This window comes from Nicotiana tomentosiformis, chromosome 11, assembly GCF_000390325.3.
Source record: "Nicotiana tomentosiformis chromosome 11, ASM39032v3, whole genome shotgun sequence".
Taxonomy (NCBI): Eukaryota; Viridiplantae; Streptophyta; class Magnoliopsida; order Solanales; family Solanaceae; genus Nicotiana; species Nicotiana tomentosiformis.
Window position 1 is genome coordinate 61,431,704 of NC_090822.1, and position 18,653 is coordinate 61,450,356.

The 18,653-nt window shown below is 39.9% G+C and overlaps 1 protein-coding gene across 4 annotated transcripts; it reads right to left on the reverse strand.

Moving 5' to 3' along the window:
- Positions 1 to 8,684: 8,684 nt before the first annotated feature.
- On the reverse strand, positions 8,685 to 10,981 carry LOC104085865 (uncharacterized). 4 transcript variants are annotated; one of them, XM_033653327.2, is made up of 4 exons: positions 10,865 to 10,981; positions 10,298 to 10,635; positions 9,728 to 10,063; positions 8,685 to 9,369 (listed from the first exon to the last, which is right to left on the reverse strand). In XM_033653327.2, the coding sequence occupies exons 2-4, from the start codon at positions 10,475 to 10,477 to the stop codon at positions 9,037 to 9,039; spliced, it is 849 nt and encodes a 282-aa protein (XP_033509218.1). In that variant the 5' UTR covers positions 10,478 to 10,635; positions 10,865 to 10,981; the 3' UTR covers positions 8,685 to 9,036. The 4 variants fall into 4 exon arrangements, with proteins under 4 accessions (XP_033509218.1, XP_033509217.1, XP_033509220.1 ...); XM_033653326.2 differs by having other exon boundaries at positions 10,734 to 10,938; XM_033653329.2 differs by having other exon boundaries at positions 10,443 to 10,938.
- Positions 10,982 to 18,653: the final 7,672 nt, after the last annotated feature.

Consider the following 18,653-nt stretch of genomic DNA (forward strand, 5'->3'; position numbering starts at 1 on the left):
GAGCTAGAGAACACAGAATTAGGCGATTCTTGAAGGGTTTTCTGTGGAGTTAATTGGGGTAAGTGATTCCTACTTGGTTTTGGTTAAATCCTGTGATTTCATCTTTAATTTTATCATCTAATTTGTGATTTGGGGTGAGAAATTGGGGGGGGGAAGGAAGAACTTTTGAGCTAGACTTTTGAGGTTTTGAATGATATTTTGTTATCGGATTTGAGTAATTTTGGTATGGTTAGGCTCGTGAGTGAATGGGCTTTCGGGTTTTGTGACTTTTGTCGGATTTTGAGACGTGGGCCTGGGGCCGGGTTCGGGCCGATTTTGGATTTTTGGCTTATAATTTTGTATTTTTCTTGTGGAATAGATTCATTTAGCCTATATTAATTATACTGTACTGCTTGTGGCTATATTCGAAGCATTTGGAGACCGATTCGAGGGGCAAAGACATTTCGAAGTAGGATTTTCTCGATTTGAGGTAAGTAACGCTTTCAAACTTGGTTCTGAGGGTTCGAAACCCCGAACTATGTGCTATACGATTGGTATTGAGGTGACGCACATGCCAAATGACGGGCGTGCGAGCATGCACCGTGAGAATTGTGGCCTGGTTGATTCCATGGCACTATATAGTGACTCTATTTTATTGATATCCGTGTTTTCATCTTGTGATAAAGTAATTGAGCTGTCAATCATGCTAGATATCATGTTTAGGCTTTATGTCGGTACTGTTGGGACCCCTAGTGGTCGTTTCTTACTGTCATCTCACTGATTTCATTGATATTATGTACTCAGTCATGTTCATGCATTTCATATCATATCTCTGTCTAAGTTGTGGTTTATTGATACATCATATCATTGTTTCGGGCTAGTTTTTATGATATTGTGAGCCCTTGAGTGAGATTGGAGAGATTGATGACTGAGTGAGGCTGAGAGCTTGATTATGAGTGACAGTTATGGGATCGAGCTGCACGCTGCAGCGGTTATACTGATTTTATGATAGCGCGTGGGCTGTAGGAGCCCCTCCGGAGTCTGTACACACCCCCAGTGAGCGCGGTTGATATTATTGAGGGATGGATCTTCCCTGGACATGGATCTTGTCCGAAGTACTTGATACCTGGAGATGGATCTTCTTCACAGTGCTGGATTGGCCTTCCTCGGTACTGGGTGACTTATAGTCAGTGACGTATATGTTCTGGGATGGATATTCCCTGGGCCGTATAGACCATATACAGTACCGAGTGGTTGAGCATTCGAGAGTGTGAGCACATGAGGCTGATAGCATGGTACATCACATACAACATATGTATTGGCATGTAGAGATAGCAGAGTTATCTTCTTTACACTGTTCGGGTCTGCTTCACTTTACTATTTGAGTTACCTATTTAATTTGAAAGAATGCCTACGTTTCTGTTAAGTTATTTCTATTTTATATGTACCGGTTGAGTTCGTCACTACCTTTCAGTCCAAAGTTTGGACTTGTTACTTACTGAGTTGGATGTACTCACGTTACTCCCTACACCTCATTTGCAGATACATGCATTTTTTGTCACGACGGCGGTTGCTGATTGCGGCTTCAGAGTTCGGAGTCTACCAAGGTAGTTGCACGGCGTTCGCAGGCCTTGACTCTCCTCCTTTATCACTAGTAGTATTTTCAGTTTATTTCTCTAGATATTGTAGTGGACTGTATTCTAATTTAGACGCTCATGTACTCTATGACACCTTGGTTTTGGGATGGATTGTATCGCATTTTGGATATTTCTGTTTTCAAAAAGGCTTTCCTAAATTATTAAATTGCTTATGTCTTTATGTTCAAAAAAATTTCTATGTTAGGATGTTGAGTTGTGGCTTGCCTAGTTCCATGATAGGTGCCATCACGACTGGGTAGGTTTTGGGTCGTGACATTTAGCCAACTTTAGCTTTGCTCTGGGTAATCCGAAACACATCCGAGCCACCCGGGACACTGTCCAAATTTACCAATAACTCCATAAACATACTATGTACCTACTCGAAGCCTAGGATCACATAAAATAATGTCGGAACCAAGAATCGCACCTCAAAAAAAAATTAATCAACTTCTAAACTTCAAACTCATTTCAACCAAGGAACGCGACAAAAATACTTAGACAGCTCGGAATGACGCCAAATTTTACGCACAAGTCAAAAATCATAATACGAGCCTATTCCAAGGCTCTGAATCCCAAATAGACATCGATAAAACTAAAGTCCACTTCAAATCAAACTTAGAAATTTCTAAAACCTTTAAGACACCATTTTTCAACAATAAGCGCCGAAACACTCCCGGTCCACCCGAAACTCAATCTGAACATACGCCCAAGTTCAACATCATCATACGAACCTATTGGAACCTTCGAATCCCGGTCTTGAGATTGTTTACTCAAAGTGTTGACTCAAGTCAAACTTGGCCACCTTAGGCCACTATTAAGGAACTAAGTGTTCCGAATTCAACCCCAATCCTTCCAAAACCAAATCAACTGTCCCTGCAAGTCATAAAATAGTAAAAGCACATATGGATAGTCTTAAATAGGAGAACCGAAATCTAGAAAGCAAAACGACCGGTCGGGTCGTTACATCCCATATACAAAGTAATTTTCCAATACCTTATGTCCCTCAATTATTACAAAACCTATTCTTTACTTACCAAAATATAATTTTCCCATCAACCTCATCGTTATTTAAGATTCTTGGTGTTGAGCGAAATTGTGGGTAAGGGTCGAATTAGCGGGGCCCTCCTCACATTCGCGAAGAATAAAATATCAGGCTCCTCACCAGCCTTCTTTGCGATTGCGGGACTACCTTCGCGATCGTGAAGTACACCAACACACTAGCATACCAACAATTTCAGCCAACTTTAACTTTGCTCCGAGTGGTCTGAAACACACCCGAGCCATTCGGAACACCGTCCAATATACCAACAAGTCTATAAACATACTACAGACATACTCGAAGCCTCAGATCATGTAAAATAATGTCGAAATCAAGAATCGTATCTCAAAACCAAATTAATCAACTTCTAAACTTCAAACTCATTTCAACCAACTCCAAATGCGATAAAACATACTTAGACAACTCGGAATGATGCCAAATTTTATGCACAAATCACAAATCGCAATACGAACCTATTCTAAGGCTCAGAATCCCAAACGGGCAATGATAACACCAAAGTCTACTTCAAATCAAACTTAGAAAATTCTAAAACATTCAAGATGCCAACTTTCAAAAATAAGCATTGAAACGCTCCCGGCCCACCCCGAAACTTGATCCGAACATACGCTCAAGTCCAAAATCATCATACAAACCTACTGGAACCTTCGAATCTTTATTCTGAGGTTGTTTCATAGTGTTGACTCAAAGAAAACTTGGCCATCTTAGGCCTCTATTATGGAACCAAGTGTTCTGAATTCAACCCGAACCCTTCCAAGACCAAACCAATTGTTCTTGTAAGTCATAAAATAGTAAAAGCACATACGGAAAGTCTTAAATAGGAAAATAGGGATCTAGAAAGTAAAATGATCGATCGGGTCGTTACATTCTCCACCTCTTTAACAAACGTTTATCCTCGAACGGGTTTAGAGTCATACCTATAGTGCCGAATAAATGTAGATATCTGCTCCGCATGTCCTCCTCAGTGTCCCAAGTCACCTCCTCGACTGGTTGACCCCTCCACTGCTGAAATCTTCTTAGACCTCAACTGCGAACTTGCCTGTCAACAATGGTAACTGGCTCCTCCTCATAACCCCAAGCTCTATCATCTAGCTTAATTATGATAATGATATATTGGCATGGGTACCTCCAGAGTATAGACACATGGAATATTGGATGAACTCCCGATAGACTAGGGGGAAATTCAAGCGTGTATGCAACCTTTCCAACTCACTCCACCACCTCGAATGGACCGATGAACCTCGGAATCAGCTTGCCCCTCCTTCCGAACCTCATGATACCCTTTATCGGCCAGACTTTCAAGAGGACCTTCTCGCCCACCATGAATGACAATTCACATGCCTTCTTATCCGCGTAATTCTTCTGCCTGGACGGTGTTGTGCGTAGTCGCTCCTGAATCAACTTTACCTTATCCATGGCATCCTTTACCAAATTGGTACCATATAACCTATCCTCACCGGGCTCAAACCAATCGATGGGAAAATGACATCACCGACCATACAAGCCTTAAAATAGAGCCAACCATGCAACTGGATGAGCTCCTGAATATAAATCTGGGCCAACCTCTCTGAAGTGTAAGTAGTCATCACCGGAATAAAGTGTGAAGAATTGGTCAGTCTGTCGACAATGACCCAAACAACAACAAATTTCCTCAACATATGCGATAAACCAACCACGAAATCCATAGTGATGTGCTCCCACTTCCACTCCGGTATAGCCATCTGCTGAAGTAAGGCACCTGGCCTTTGGTGCTTGTACTTAACCTACTGGCAATTTAGATATCTTGCCACGTACTCAACTATGTCCTTCTTCATCCGCTGCCACCGATAATGTTGCCTCAGGTCACGATATATCTTCGTGGCACCTGGATGAATAGAATAACACGAATTTTGCACCTCCTCTAGAATCGTCTCCCTCAGGCCATCAATATTATGAACATATAAGCGACCCTAGAGTCGCAGAACACCATCATCGCCGATAGTAACATTATTGGCATCATCGCATGACATCGTCTCTCTAAGGTCCAACAAGTGCGGATCATCATACTGACGAGCCTTGATATGCTTGAATAATGAAGACTGAGCCACAACATATGTAAGAACTCGACTGGGCTCCGAAATATCCAATCTCACAAGTCGGTTAGCTAAGGACTAGATGTCCAAAGCCATTGGCCTCTTCTCCCCTGAAATGAATGCCAAACTACCCATACTCTCGGCCTTTCTGCTCAAGGCATCCGCAACCACATGCGCATCAGATTAAGGTCCCTCTACTTAAACAAATGCTGCAAACTATGGTGATCAGTGTAAACCTCGCAAGACACCCCAAAAATATAATGCCTCAATATCTTGAGGGCATGAACTATCGCAACAAACTCCAAATCATGTACATGGTAATTCTTCTTGTGGGGCTTCAGCTGGCGTGAAGCATATGCAATAACTCGCCTCTCCTGCATCAATACATAACCCAAACCAACGCGTGAAGTGTCGCAATACACATTATACATCCTCAAACTGGAGGGCAAAATCAATATTGGTGTTGTAGTCAATGCAGTCTTGAGCTTCTGATAGATCACCTCGTAATCATCAGACCATTTGAATTGATCACCCTTCTAGGTCAATCTAGTCAAAGGAGCTGCAATAGATGAGAAACTATCCATAAACCGACGATAATAACCTGCTAGCCCCAAGAAACTTCTGATTTCGGTCTTTGTGATAAGACAAGGCCAACTCTGAACTATCTGGATCTTCCTGGGATCCATCTTAATACCCTCACCTGATACAACATGCCCAATGAAAGCCATAGAATTTAACCAGAACTCGCACTTGGGGAACTTAGCATATATCGTTTGTTCTCGCAAGGTCCAAAGCACTATCCTCAAATATTGCTCGTGCTCATCCATACTACACGAGTATATCAATATGTCATCAATGAAGACAATGACAAACGAGTCAAGATATGGCCTGAACACATAATTCATCAAATCCATAAATACCACCGGGATATTAGTTAAGCCGAATGACATCAGTAGAAACTCATAGTGCCTATATCTAGTCAGGAAAGCCGTCTTCGAAATATTCGAAACACGAATCTTAAGTTGATGATACCCAGATCTCAAGTCAATCTTCGAGAACACTCTAGCACCCTGTAGTTGATCAAACAAATCATCAGTGTGCGACACTGGGTACTTATTCTTGATGGTGACTTTGTTCAGCTTGTAGTAATCAATGCACATCCGCATACTCACATTCTTCTTCTTCACAAATAATACCGGTGCACCCCAATGCGACACACTCGGCCTGATTAACCCCTTCTCAAGCAACGCTTGAAGCTGCTCCTTCAACTCTCTCAACTCCACTAGAGCCATGCGATAAGGCAAAATAGAGATAGGCTGGGTGCCCGGTGCCAAATCAATGCCGAAATCGATATCCTGATCTGGTGGCATGTCTGGTAGATCAACAGGAAATACAACCGAAACTCCCATACCACAGACACTAAATCTATCAAGGGAGACTCAACAGTGGTATCTCGAACAAAGGCCAGATAGGCCAATATACCCTTCACGACCATATGTCGAGCCTTCAAGAAAGAAATAACCCGGCTAGAAGTACCAATAGATAAACCTCTCCACTCCAATCTAGGCAACTCAGGAATCGCCAGAGTAACAGTCTTGGCATGGCAATCGAGAATGGCATATTACGGAGACAACCAGTCCATGCCCAAGATAACCTCGAAGTCAATCATATCGAGCAATAGAAGATCCGCTCTAGTCTCATAACCATAGATAGTCACTACACAGGACCAGTAAACCCAATCCACAATGAAAGAATTACCCACTAGCGTGGACACATATACATGAATAACCAAGGAATCATTAGATATATCCAAATAAGGAGCAAATAAAGAAGAGACATAGTAATAAGGAGACCCTGGATCAAATAGTACTGAAGCATCTCTATGGCATATAGAAATAGTAACTGTGCTCACTGCATCGGAGGCGACTCCCTCTTGCCTGGCTGGGAAGGCATAGAATCTAGCCGGAGCGCCACCTGATTGGCCTCTACCTATGGAGCGACCCCTACTCCCTCTACCTCTGGCTGGCCAGAAGGGTGGTGCGGTAGCTGGTGCAGTAATCATGGGCCGATGGTCCTGGTGCAGTAATCATGGGCCGATGGTCCTGCTGCACTGCCTTACCCCAAAGTTTGGGACAAAACCTCTTCACATAGCCCAACTCCCCGAACTCAAAACAACCTCTCTGAGTGGTGAATTGTTGACCTTAAGTCTAACCCTGATAGCCTGAATACCCACTGGAGGAACCCTGAATAGCTTGCGGACGATAAGTACTCTCTAGAATAGCACTAAAGTAGGGTTGCGCTGGAGCACCTCGAGTAGGTTGTGGTGATGAATGCATGGGCCTGCTAGGATTTCCCCTTATAAACTAACCCCTGCCCCCGGACGGGGCACCACTGAATCCACCAAAATGCCGAGGCCACTTATCCCTCAACGCAAACTCTCTACTTTGGTTGCGGATACACTCGATCATCTGAGCTATCTCTACAACCTGAAGGAATGGAGTCCCCATCTCTGTCTCACGGGCCATAGAAACCTGAATCTCAAGGAACAAACATACAATGAACCTCCGCAATATCCCTTCATCCGTGTGGAGTATGATAGCTGCATAACGAGACAAATAAGTGAATCTTGCCTCGTAGTCTGTCAAAGACATCTGACCCTATCGGAGCCGCTCAAACTGACCCTGACGCTCCTCTCTCTCTCTGAATAGGGAATATAACTTCTCCAAGAAAAGATGTGTAAACTGGTCCCAAGTCAAGGGAGGTGAACCTGCGGGCCTGCTCTGGAGATAAGACTGCCAACATATACGGGCCTTTCCCTCTAGCTGAAATGTGGTGAAATTCACCCCGTTAGAATCCAATACTCCCATATTATACAGCCTCTCCTTGTAGCGGTCAATGAAATCTTGTGGGTCATATGACCGCTTACCGCTAAAGATATGAGGACGAAGCCTAGTCCATCTGTCCAGCCGCTTCTGCCCCTCAACGGTATGTGACCAATTTGGTCTCCGGTCTAACCGCTACAACTGGTTGAACCCCGCCCCATAGGTAGTGCACCTGCGTATGATAAACGACAGCAACATGCCCTAGAGCATGAACGGTAGGGGCTTGTGCTCCCCCTCCCGCCTGAGGTATGGTTGTATCCGCTGGAAATATCCTAGTATGGGTCATAGAATCTATGAACTGCAGCATACGACCCATGGCCTCCTGAAATCTGAGTGCGGTCATAAAATCTGTTGGGGGCGGCTCAGCTACAGGTGCCTCGTCCTGCTCCTCAATAATAGGATCCTCCACCGGATCTACTGGTGGTACTACATAAGCAACTCTAGGACTCCCTCGTCCTCTAACAAGAACTTTGGCCCTACCTGTGCCTCTACCTCTAACAACCGGAGGAGTAGCCCCTCTGTCGTCAGGTACGACTATAGCATGCATTCTCACCATTTGTGAGAGAATAAGAGAAATATACTTAGCACAATATCAACTACACGATAGGAGATAACGAAAGAGAATTTTCCTAACACTCTATATGCTCTCGAATATAAGTACGGATGTCTCCGCACCGATCCACAAGACTCTACTAGGCTTGCTCATGACTCGTGAGACCTATGTGAACCTAGTGCTATGATACTAAACTGTCACGACCTAAATCCTATAATAGGTCGTGATGACGCCTAACGATGCTGCTAGGAAAGCCAACGATAAACCTCAAGTATTAGATTCCCTATATTTGGTCCAGTACTATAGGCACTATAAGATTTACTTTCATAGATCCCATACAAGTCAATGTAGAAGTAGATCTTTCTAGTTTGAAGAAAATGGATAAAATGTGATGCAAGAAGCATATTAGGGGGAGATAGATATTAAAAGCAAAAGGATGCTTGTAAGTTCAAAAAACAAAAAAACTGAACAGAGAAAGCCCAATCAGAAAAGAAAAAAAAAAGAACCTCATTAAACAATCTAGTAATTATGTGATGAGAGAGAGGGAGAGTCCTAAGTGAGTGCATGAGTTAAAACTAAAAATAAGTATACATCTGAAATATTCTTGACAAGAAAAGAAAAAGATCTAACCTATATATATATATATATATATATATATATATATATATATATATATATATATATATATATATATAAGGAAATAGTTCACATCAACAACCCATTCCTTGCTCTTCAAATCTAGCAGGAGGCAAGAAGCAGTCCATTGGCAAACCAGATATATTGAAATCAATCTCTTCAATCATCCAAGTCACCTCAATCTTTTCTCTATAGTCTATGTTTTTTCCATATCTGTAAATTATTGTTGCAGTCTTCCCACTGTGAGCAATGTTGATACCTTCAATGTACTATAATCTTCGTGCATAGCTTCCATACTTATTTTCCAAAAGACATTGCTATCCCCCCTTGGTGACTTCAATTTTACTAATTTTGTGTCTTCAAATTGAATCAGAAGACCTGTCCTTTGGCTCAAGTATCCCAATATTGTGTGATGGACAAAACATTTTTCATCCTTGAGCATGTCTATGCTTGATTCTAGTTTTAGAATAAAACATTCTTCATCCTTAATAGTCTTTTCTCCAACGCAAATAGCATTCAAGAACAAATTGGTCGTTGATCTAGGGTCCAAGCCCTGTTCATCGAAATACATAAACTCACACATCGAAATACATGAACTCACACTTGAAAGACCCTTAAAGTCATTTTAAGCACATAAATTATATTTTGTTGGATGATCATGCAAAAAGTCATGAATATGCATTAGAATTATATGATTTACTTTGCCATCAAAATTATGCATGCATTCTAGGAAAGCAACCGAAATATATTAAAGAATTCTATTTTATTGCATTTGGTTGTGCCAACTGTGTCGCCATTCTGTTGAAGCAAAGACTAGAGACATGAATTAATTACATAAATGATGTCTATGTAAGCAACGAAAATATGTTAAATATTCTCATTTGATAACACTTTCATCAGCAAAAGGGTACCTGGAAAAACCTTCTAAGGGATCTTGGAGGACCTTTTGAAGCATTAGAACTAGAGGAAGACTGACTCCAAGCAACCTTCCTATTACTTCCTGCACTTATCTTGCAACCTGAAACAACCAATTCTAAAACCCACAAGTCAGGGTTCTTCTGCCAAAGCACAAAGGCTCCAACCTCACAATGGCGTTTCGAGTTGGTGTTACAACCACTTTGATGCATGTCCCATGTAGCCATCTTCACCTGCCCTACTGCACACATGTTATTAAGTGAATTTAATGCTCCTTGCCCTCCACATGCTGCCAAATATTGTTGTACTATGTATTTAGCAGTAGAACCCTCCTGATGACCATAAGGAGTTACGAGTTCAACATATATAGTTTTTCAAAGTAAAATCTAAATCAGTTAAAACAAATCATCTTTCCTTTTGTCTTTTTTCCTTGAATCTTATTCATATCTAATGAGTTGAACAAGAACATCTGCCCAAGGAAAAATTTTAGATTCTATCCAATTTTAAGATTTAATCGCATTCAAGAATGTTCAGTAAGAAAAGGAAACAAGGAATAAAGTGCTTACCATTGAACCATCCCTAACATGCATGTTATCAGAAATATGGTCCAATTGAACTCGAAAAGGGACAAGAGCAGAGCCAACAATTTTAAACAAGAACATGAATTGATAATTACTTGATACAACGGCATGATGAGAAGAAGAAGAATACATGTCTGCACTTTGAACCCTCATAAGATTGCGCATATTCCACCATTATAAGGCAGCATTGCTACCCATATTGTTAAACATCTCCTCTGGTATGGGGACCTCCAAAACTGTCTCCAGCCCATCTGCGTTGTCCAAATTTGGACACAATGCTCTCATGGGATGAATAACCTTATATGGGATTAATCTTGAATTGTCTTTGGGATTATTGTTATGGAAACCAAGAAAGAAAAGAAGAATAAAGATTATTAGTACTACATATAAGAAAGAGGAAGTTTGCAAGAAATCATCAAACCTGCAAGAATTAGAAAAAGGTCTTCTTCTTTCCTACTACGTGGGTGTTTCGTGTTTGGACTAAGAGCGGGTGATTTTGTTGAGAATCACTAGGGAAGAGGAAAAGGAAGGAAAGGAGAGGTGGGTCTCTACCTTCTCTGCCATAGGTCTTCCTTGGTCGTAGCAGTTGTGTGGGCACGATTTTGGCAGGAAATATTAATTTCCTACTTTTTGTTTGTTAAATGGTTTACATTTACTTCTATCACTTCAAAAACATATACCATATTATTTTTATTAATAAAATTATCCCTACGTTTAACGACAATAGATATGGAGCCCATTTTTAATGCATTGGCAGCATTTTATGGGGCAACGTGGCTCTTGGTTTCACTTCATACATATGGGTATAATATATCCGCCCTATTTATTTGACACCGCCCCATAATTTTCTAGTTTTTTTCTCTTTCTTCCTTATCACCCAAATCACCCACTCCCACCCACCTACCCCATACCCCCTTCTATCCGCCATAAAACTCATCTCTGTCCATAAATCTTTATCCATTTGACCTCTAATTTCTTATTTCGGTATATACATATAATTCGCATGTCACGACCCGAATCCCATAATAGATCGTGATGACGCCCAACATTGCTGCTATGCAAGCCAACGGTAAACCTCCAATTTAATTATCCATTTTTAACTTTTAAACTTAGAAAAAATTTATTAGATAAATAGAATTAAATATAGAACTCATGGGAACATACGTACTACTTTACCAAAATAACGAGTACGAATAGTACATAAAGCATAGCGATAATGATAATAAATACAAGTATGAAAGTCCACTAGAAGACCCCAAAATCTGGTGTCACAAGTGCATGAGCAATCTAGGGAATATACAAAACTACTACAACCACTATCTAAAATGAAATAGACAGAACAATAAATAAGATAAGAGGGAGACTCCACTTGCTGCAGATCGAAGCATGGAAGGCAACTTGCCACTAAGTCTCTCTGTGACGTGCCCGTATGACCACTTGAAGTGCTTGTCTCAATACCTGCATAATCAGTGCAGAAGTGTAGTATGAGTACGTAAATCAATACGTATCCAGTAAGTATCTAGTCTCTCCTCGAAAAAGTAGTGACAAGTGGTCGACTTGACACTTACTAGTGGTCAAATAATAAAATACATAAAGTAGAAATACATGAAACACAACAAGTAACAACGAAACAAATAAGCTTTAATAATAAACTTCCAAACATGGATTATTACGAAATCACTAAAATGGCATAACCAGCCTCGAAGGCACAAAATCAACTGATATCAATACCAAATCAAATCTCAAGTGTTACGTACGAGTCCGCCGAGGCAAACGGCCCGATCCCATAGGAATAGTGTTATATAATAATGGCGAGGCGAATGACCTGATCCCATAAGAATAGTGTTACATAATCCTACCAAGGCGAACAGCCCGATCCCATAAGAATAGCTCACAATACTGCTGAGGCGAACCCCGATCCCATAAGAATAATTTACAACACTACTGAGGCGAACAGCCCAATCCCATAAGAATACTTTGTAATCCTGTCAAGACGAACAACCTGATCCCATAAGAGTAGAGAAACTCTCTCGCTCGCAAAAAATACATACGAGTCGAGAAGACACGGAACTACCGTTCATCAAATATTTTATATTTTTCAAAGTAAGAGACTCAGCCAATATTTTATTCTAGTCTCAATCCCAGTCATAAATTAAAAAAATTAAATGTACAAGATTAATACAAATAGCACATTTAAGGCATGATGTGAATCAATGTCTACTTGGACATAAATATAAATATAGCTACGTACGGACTCTCGCCACCTCGTGCGTATGTAGCATCCACAACAAGTAGCACGCAATAATTTATACACCTAAGGGGATAATTCCCTCTTACAAGATTAGGCAAGAGACTTACCTCGCTTTCAAGCTCACGACTCGGCTCTAAGACCTCACTAGTGGTCCCCAAACGATGTCGAGCAATTCGAAACTAGTCAAAAGTCGTACAAACTAATCAATATATACTCAAAAGTTCATAATTCATCTATTAGAGTACTTTCTCAACCCAATTCAAAAAGTCCATAAAAGTCATCTCCGGGCCCACGTGCCCGGATTCCGGAAATATTCGAAGATAAACGTTAACCATGACATTACGAACTCAAATTTTTAACTTATTCTCAATTTCTTGGTCAAATTGCATTTTTACCAAACCTTAGGTTCTTAAAAAAAATCCCAAAATTCCATAATTTTTATGTTAAAAGCTACCCACAATCCATGTATTTAACTTAAGAATTGGTAGAATTCACTTAGCTTCTGATGTTGACGAAAATCCTCTCAATAGAGCTCTCAAATTCGTCCAAACCAAGTAAAAATTTGAGAGAAATGGGATAAGTCCCGAAATAAAAAGTAGTTTGCCCAGGGATTTCTTCTTCGCGAACGCCCTCGCTATCGCGAAGACCAACTCTTCTGGCTGACCAAAAATGCCATTCGCATTCGCGACAGACTGGTCTCGTTCTCGAAGCACCATCTCCCAGCCTTCCACATTCGTGATCCCCCAGACGCGTTCGCGAAGGCAATAGCCTTCCAGCCCAACTCAACCCATCCCTTCTTCGCGTTCGGAAAGGTAGGATCCAAGTTCGCGTAGAGGAACCAGATCCTACATCGCGTTCGCATGGCCCTCCTTGCATTCGCGAAGAATAAAATCTCAGGCTCCTCACCAGCCTTCTTTGCGATTGCAAAGCACAAGAGCAATTTCTGCTAACTTTAACTTTGCTTCGGGTGGTCCGAAATACACACGAGCCACCCGGGACCCCGTCTAAATATACCAACAATTTCATAAACATACTACGTACCTACTCGAAGCCGCAGATCACATAAACTAACTTCGGAACGAAGAATTGCATCTCATAACCAAATTAATCAACTTCTAAACTTCAAACGCATTTCAACCAACTCCGAACGCGATGAAACATACTTAGACAACTCGGAATGACGCCAAATTTTACGCACAAGTCAAAAATCACAATACGAACCTATTCCAAGGCTCAGAATCTCAAACGGACATCGATAAAACTAAAGTCTACTTCAAATCAAATTTAAAAAATTTTAAAACCTTCAAGACACCAATTTTCAACAATAAGCGGTGAAACGCTCCCAGTCCACCCGAAACTTGATCCGAACACACGACCAAGTCCATAATCATCATACGAACCCATTGGAACTTTCGAAACTCGATTCTGAGATCGTTTACTCAAAGTGTTGACTCAAGTCAAACTTAGCCACCTTATGCCACTATTATGGAATTAAATGTTTCAAATTCAACCCCAACCCTTCTAAAACCAAACCAACCATCACTGCAAGTCATAAAATAGTAAAAGCACATACGGATAATCTTAAATAGGAAAACGGGAATCTAGAAAGAAGAACGACCAGTCGGGTCGTTACATCCCATATAAAAAGTAATTTTCCAATATCTCATGTCCCTTAATTATTGCAAAAACTCTTCTTTACTTACCAAAATGTAATATTTTCCATCAACCTCGTCGTTATTTAAGATTCTTGGTGTTGAGCGAAATTGTGGATAAGGGTCAAAAATAGAAAAAGGATTTTTGAGATTTCGATAGAAGAAAAAATGGATTTTGGTTAGAATTAGCTAAAGAGGTGTAGAGAGCCTACGAAATTGGGTCGAGTTTGACAGAGAAAAAGACTGTAAATTTGGTGGGCTTTACCCGTCATAAAAAGTCGGAGACCCGATGAATTGGGTATATAATTTATTGAAATTTGAAGACCAGTAGCTACGCTAATAATATAAAGTGAGTTGGAACGAGAGTGTCTCGGCGTGTTTAAGAGTGCGGCGGCGGTGGTGGATGTGAGGCAGTGGTTTGTGAAGTGATAAATAAAAGAAGTAAACTGAAAATAATGAAAAAGGGTGAGTGGATTGAAGGATGCTGCAATTGTTGTTTGATTTTCAAGGAGGAAAGAAGGGGGTTTAGGTGGGTGGAAGTGGGTGTGTTGGATGATAAGGAGGAAAGAGAAAGAAAAAAATAGAAAATTATAAGACGGGTCAAATAAATAAGGTCGGATTCGGTTAATGAGATGAATATTAGATCCATGTTTGGTTTCTGGACGAAAGAGCCATGTTGCCCTGTCAAAATAAGCCAAACACATTAATTTGAAGGCCCACATTGGTTGTTGTTAAACGTAGGGGTAGTTTTATAGAAAATAACGTTGTGCGTATTTTTGGACCGATAGATACACGTGGTGTGTGTTTTTGGATCGATAAATGGACAGAGGATAAATATAAACTATTTACCAAATAATAGGGTAGTTCTTTTTTGGACTCTGTTATACGCTCTAAAAATAAGAAATCTATCAAGATTCCTTAAATTAAAATTAAATTTTACATAGATTCCTCTTCGACCCCCGCTTCTGTTTTTTTTTTCTTAATTTATTTTCATCTAACTTTGGTTCTTCCTTCACCACATAACATTCGATTCATAGGTTGAAAGTAGATGAACTTATCACCAAAACCAACCGTCTCCTCCTTATGTGATAGTATATGCCAAGAGCCCAAGGAGAAAGACATTCACCAAACTCATTCCGTGTGTATAAACACCCATTTGCTCTTTTCTAATTTCATTGTCTATTTTTGCGATCCATTTAATAAGTTGTGTTTGTGAATTGTGATACACAATTAAACACACTATATTTGGTGGTAACAACTAGTGGCAAAGCTATGCGTAATGAAGGGTTCAATTGATTGTTTTCAGTTAAAAAATTATTTAATTACGTAAAAAAACTAGAGCCCATTTGGATTAATTGATTTGAAGTAGCTGATAAGCATTAGGTGCTGAAAAGCACTTTTAAGTGTTGAAACTGATTTATAAATAAGCAGTTACGTGTTTGGATACAAGTGTTGAAATTGATAATAAGTTGCTGCAGTATTTGATAAAAAAATGCCGATAAGCTCTTTTTCTGTTAAAATGACTTAAATAACCTTATAATTGTTTACACTTATAAGGGCGTAATTTTTTCAAAATTTTAGATTCTAGATCGATTCAAATACAAAATATTCTATTTGTCATTTTATTTTAAATACAACTATGCTTAGATAAGATAATTTTTATGATAAATATAATTTATTTTATGATAAGCATATAATCATAAGTTATAATAATTAATAAATTGACAAAAGTTTCTCAGTAAAAAATAAACCTAAATAGGACAAAATATTTGAAGAGAAACAAACATTGTCTTCATCACCACAATACTTAGAAAGCAATACACCAAAAAATTGATATGTCCTCATCATTTATTATATACAGTTCAAAGATTAATACACAGTTACATTGATACAAATATGCAAAGGAATAGAGGATTCGTTTATCTTAAATAGTCAATGATTATCGATGTAGGAGTTTTGTTCTAAAAAGGAATATTTTAAAGATAAAATAGTAAAAATCTTGGTCAAACTTAAAGTGCTTATAAGCTAAAAATTCATAAGCTGAGGGTGACCAGCTTATGACTTTTGGCTTATTTTTAACTTATAAGCACTTGGCTTATAAGTACTTTTAACTTTACCAAATGCGTAGATAAGGCGAAAAGTGCTTATAACTTTACCAGCTTATAAGCTTAGTCAAACACCCTCTATGTCATTTAGCCGCCAACCTTTCTCGGCTAAGAATTTAATAACTTTCTATTATGGTTCTAAACTTCACATTATCAAAAACCTCACTAACATTTCAATTCTAACTATTATGGTAAATCGAATTCACCTAATATCCTTGGGCTGAGACTACCATTGCTATTAATATTAAGTTTCTGTGGAAAAGGAAAAAAAATCAAATGAATAATTCTTCTAAATAATGTAGTAATCCATAGCCCATTTAATTCAACAACAACAACAACAACAACAACCCACTAAAATCTCACCAAGTGGGGTCTAGGGAGGGTAGGTGTACACAGACCTTACCCCTAACCCGAAGAAGCAGAGAGGTTGTTTCCAGGAGACCCCGGGCTCAAAAGGCGAACAGAGATAATAGATCCTTACTATCAACAACAATCAGAGAGATAATACAATATCAACATAGTAAGAGACGGAAAATAGGTGGAAAGGCAATAACAAAAATCGTAACTAGTAACACAATACTATGAAAATGGAAAAATAATGTGAACACAATATACACCACTAGCAAACTAAGACAAAACACTATCAGATTAGTCTCACTCCCGGAATAAAGAAGAAAAACGCTCGACTACCCCTACCCTTCAACCCTAATGCTCGACTTCCACATCTTCCTATCAAGATCCATGTCTTGCTTGATCACCTTGCCTCAATACTTCTTAGGCCTCCCTCTACCTCTTTTTACGCCCGTCAAAGTCAACCGCTCACACCTCCTAACCGGGGCATCAAGGCTTCTCCTCCACACGTGCCCAAACCATTTGAACCTCGCTTCCCTCATCTTGTTGCCCAAGGAACCACACCCACTTTCTCTCGAATAACCTCATTCCTAATCCTATTCAGCCTAGTGTGCCCGCACATCCATCTCAACATCCTCATTTCTGCTACTTCCAATCTCTGGATATGAGACTTCTTGACTGGCCAACACTCAGCCACATACAATATAGCATGTCTAACAACCGCTCTATAGAACTTACCTTTAATTTTCGGTGGCATCTTCTTGCCATACATGACTTCAGATGCTAATCTCCATTTCATCCACCCCACCCCTACTCGATGAGTGACATCCTCGTCTATCTCCTCATCCCCCTAGATAATTGACCCAAGGTACCTGAAACTTTCTTTCTTGAGGATGATTTGTGAGTCAAGCCTCACATCCACGTCCTCTTCCCCCGTCACGTCGCTGAACTTGCACTTCAGGTATTCGGTCTTCGTCCTACTCAACTTGAAACCTTTAGACTCAAGGGCATGTCTCCAAACCTCCAATCTCTCGTTAACGCTGCCTTGTGTCTCATCAATCAGAACTATATCATCAACGAACAACATAACCATGGTACCTCCCCTTGAATACAGTGTGTTAGAGCGTCTATCGCCAGGGCAAATAAGAACTGGCTGAGCGCAGATCCTTGGTGTAACCCCATTACAACCGAAAAATGCTCTGATTCACCTCTCGCAGTCCTAACTCGAGTCTTTGCTCCATCATACATGTCCTTTATCACCCTAATGTACGCTACCGGCACACCTTTCACCTCCAGGCATCTCCAGAGAACCTCCCCAGGGACCTTGTCCCATAGCCCATTTAATTCAACAAACGAAAAAGGACTAGAAGGGTGTTTGTCTAAGCTTATAAGCTCGTCAAACTGGCTTATAAGTACTTTTTGGTTTATCTACGCATTTGAAAAAAAAACAAAAGTGCTTATAAGCCAAAATAAATCAAAAATCATAAGTTGATCGGGACCCCAGCTTATAATTTTTCAGCTTATAAGCACTTTTGCTTTGACCAACATTTTTACTATTTTATCCCTAAAACACCATTCCTAAACACAAAACTTCGGCGTCCCTCTCTCCATATCCATGACCTTGACTTTATTCCGTCACCGATTTTTCGAGACCCAGGAATACTTCTGTCACCTCCTCAACCATTAACAGTAATATGGATTTTCTTGCCATTAACAGGAAATTTCCTTTATTTGTTAACAATTCTTTTGCATGATGTTGTATAATGAAGAATTTTGTGTGCCAGAGAAAAAAAAATTGGTAAGTTCCTAAGTCTTTAACTATTAAAACAAACATCATCGGTGGTGATTGCCATGAGTAAAGCAATGAAGTATTCATTATATCCTAATAGCCAAAAACAAGTATATTTTGCTGATTCTTGAACCTTTCATCGTTCTCTTTCCTTCTTGATGGAGAAAAATATTTCTTTCAAGTTTTACATTAT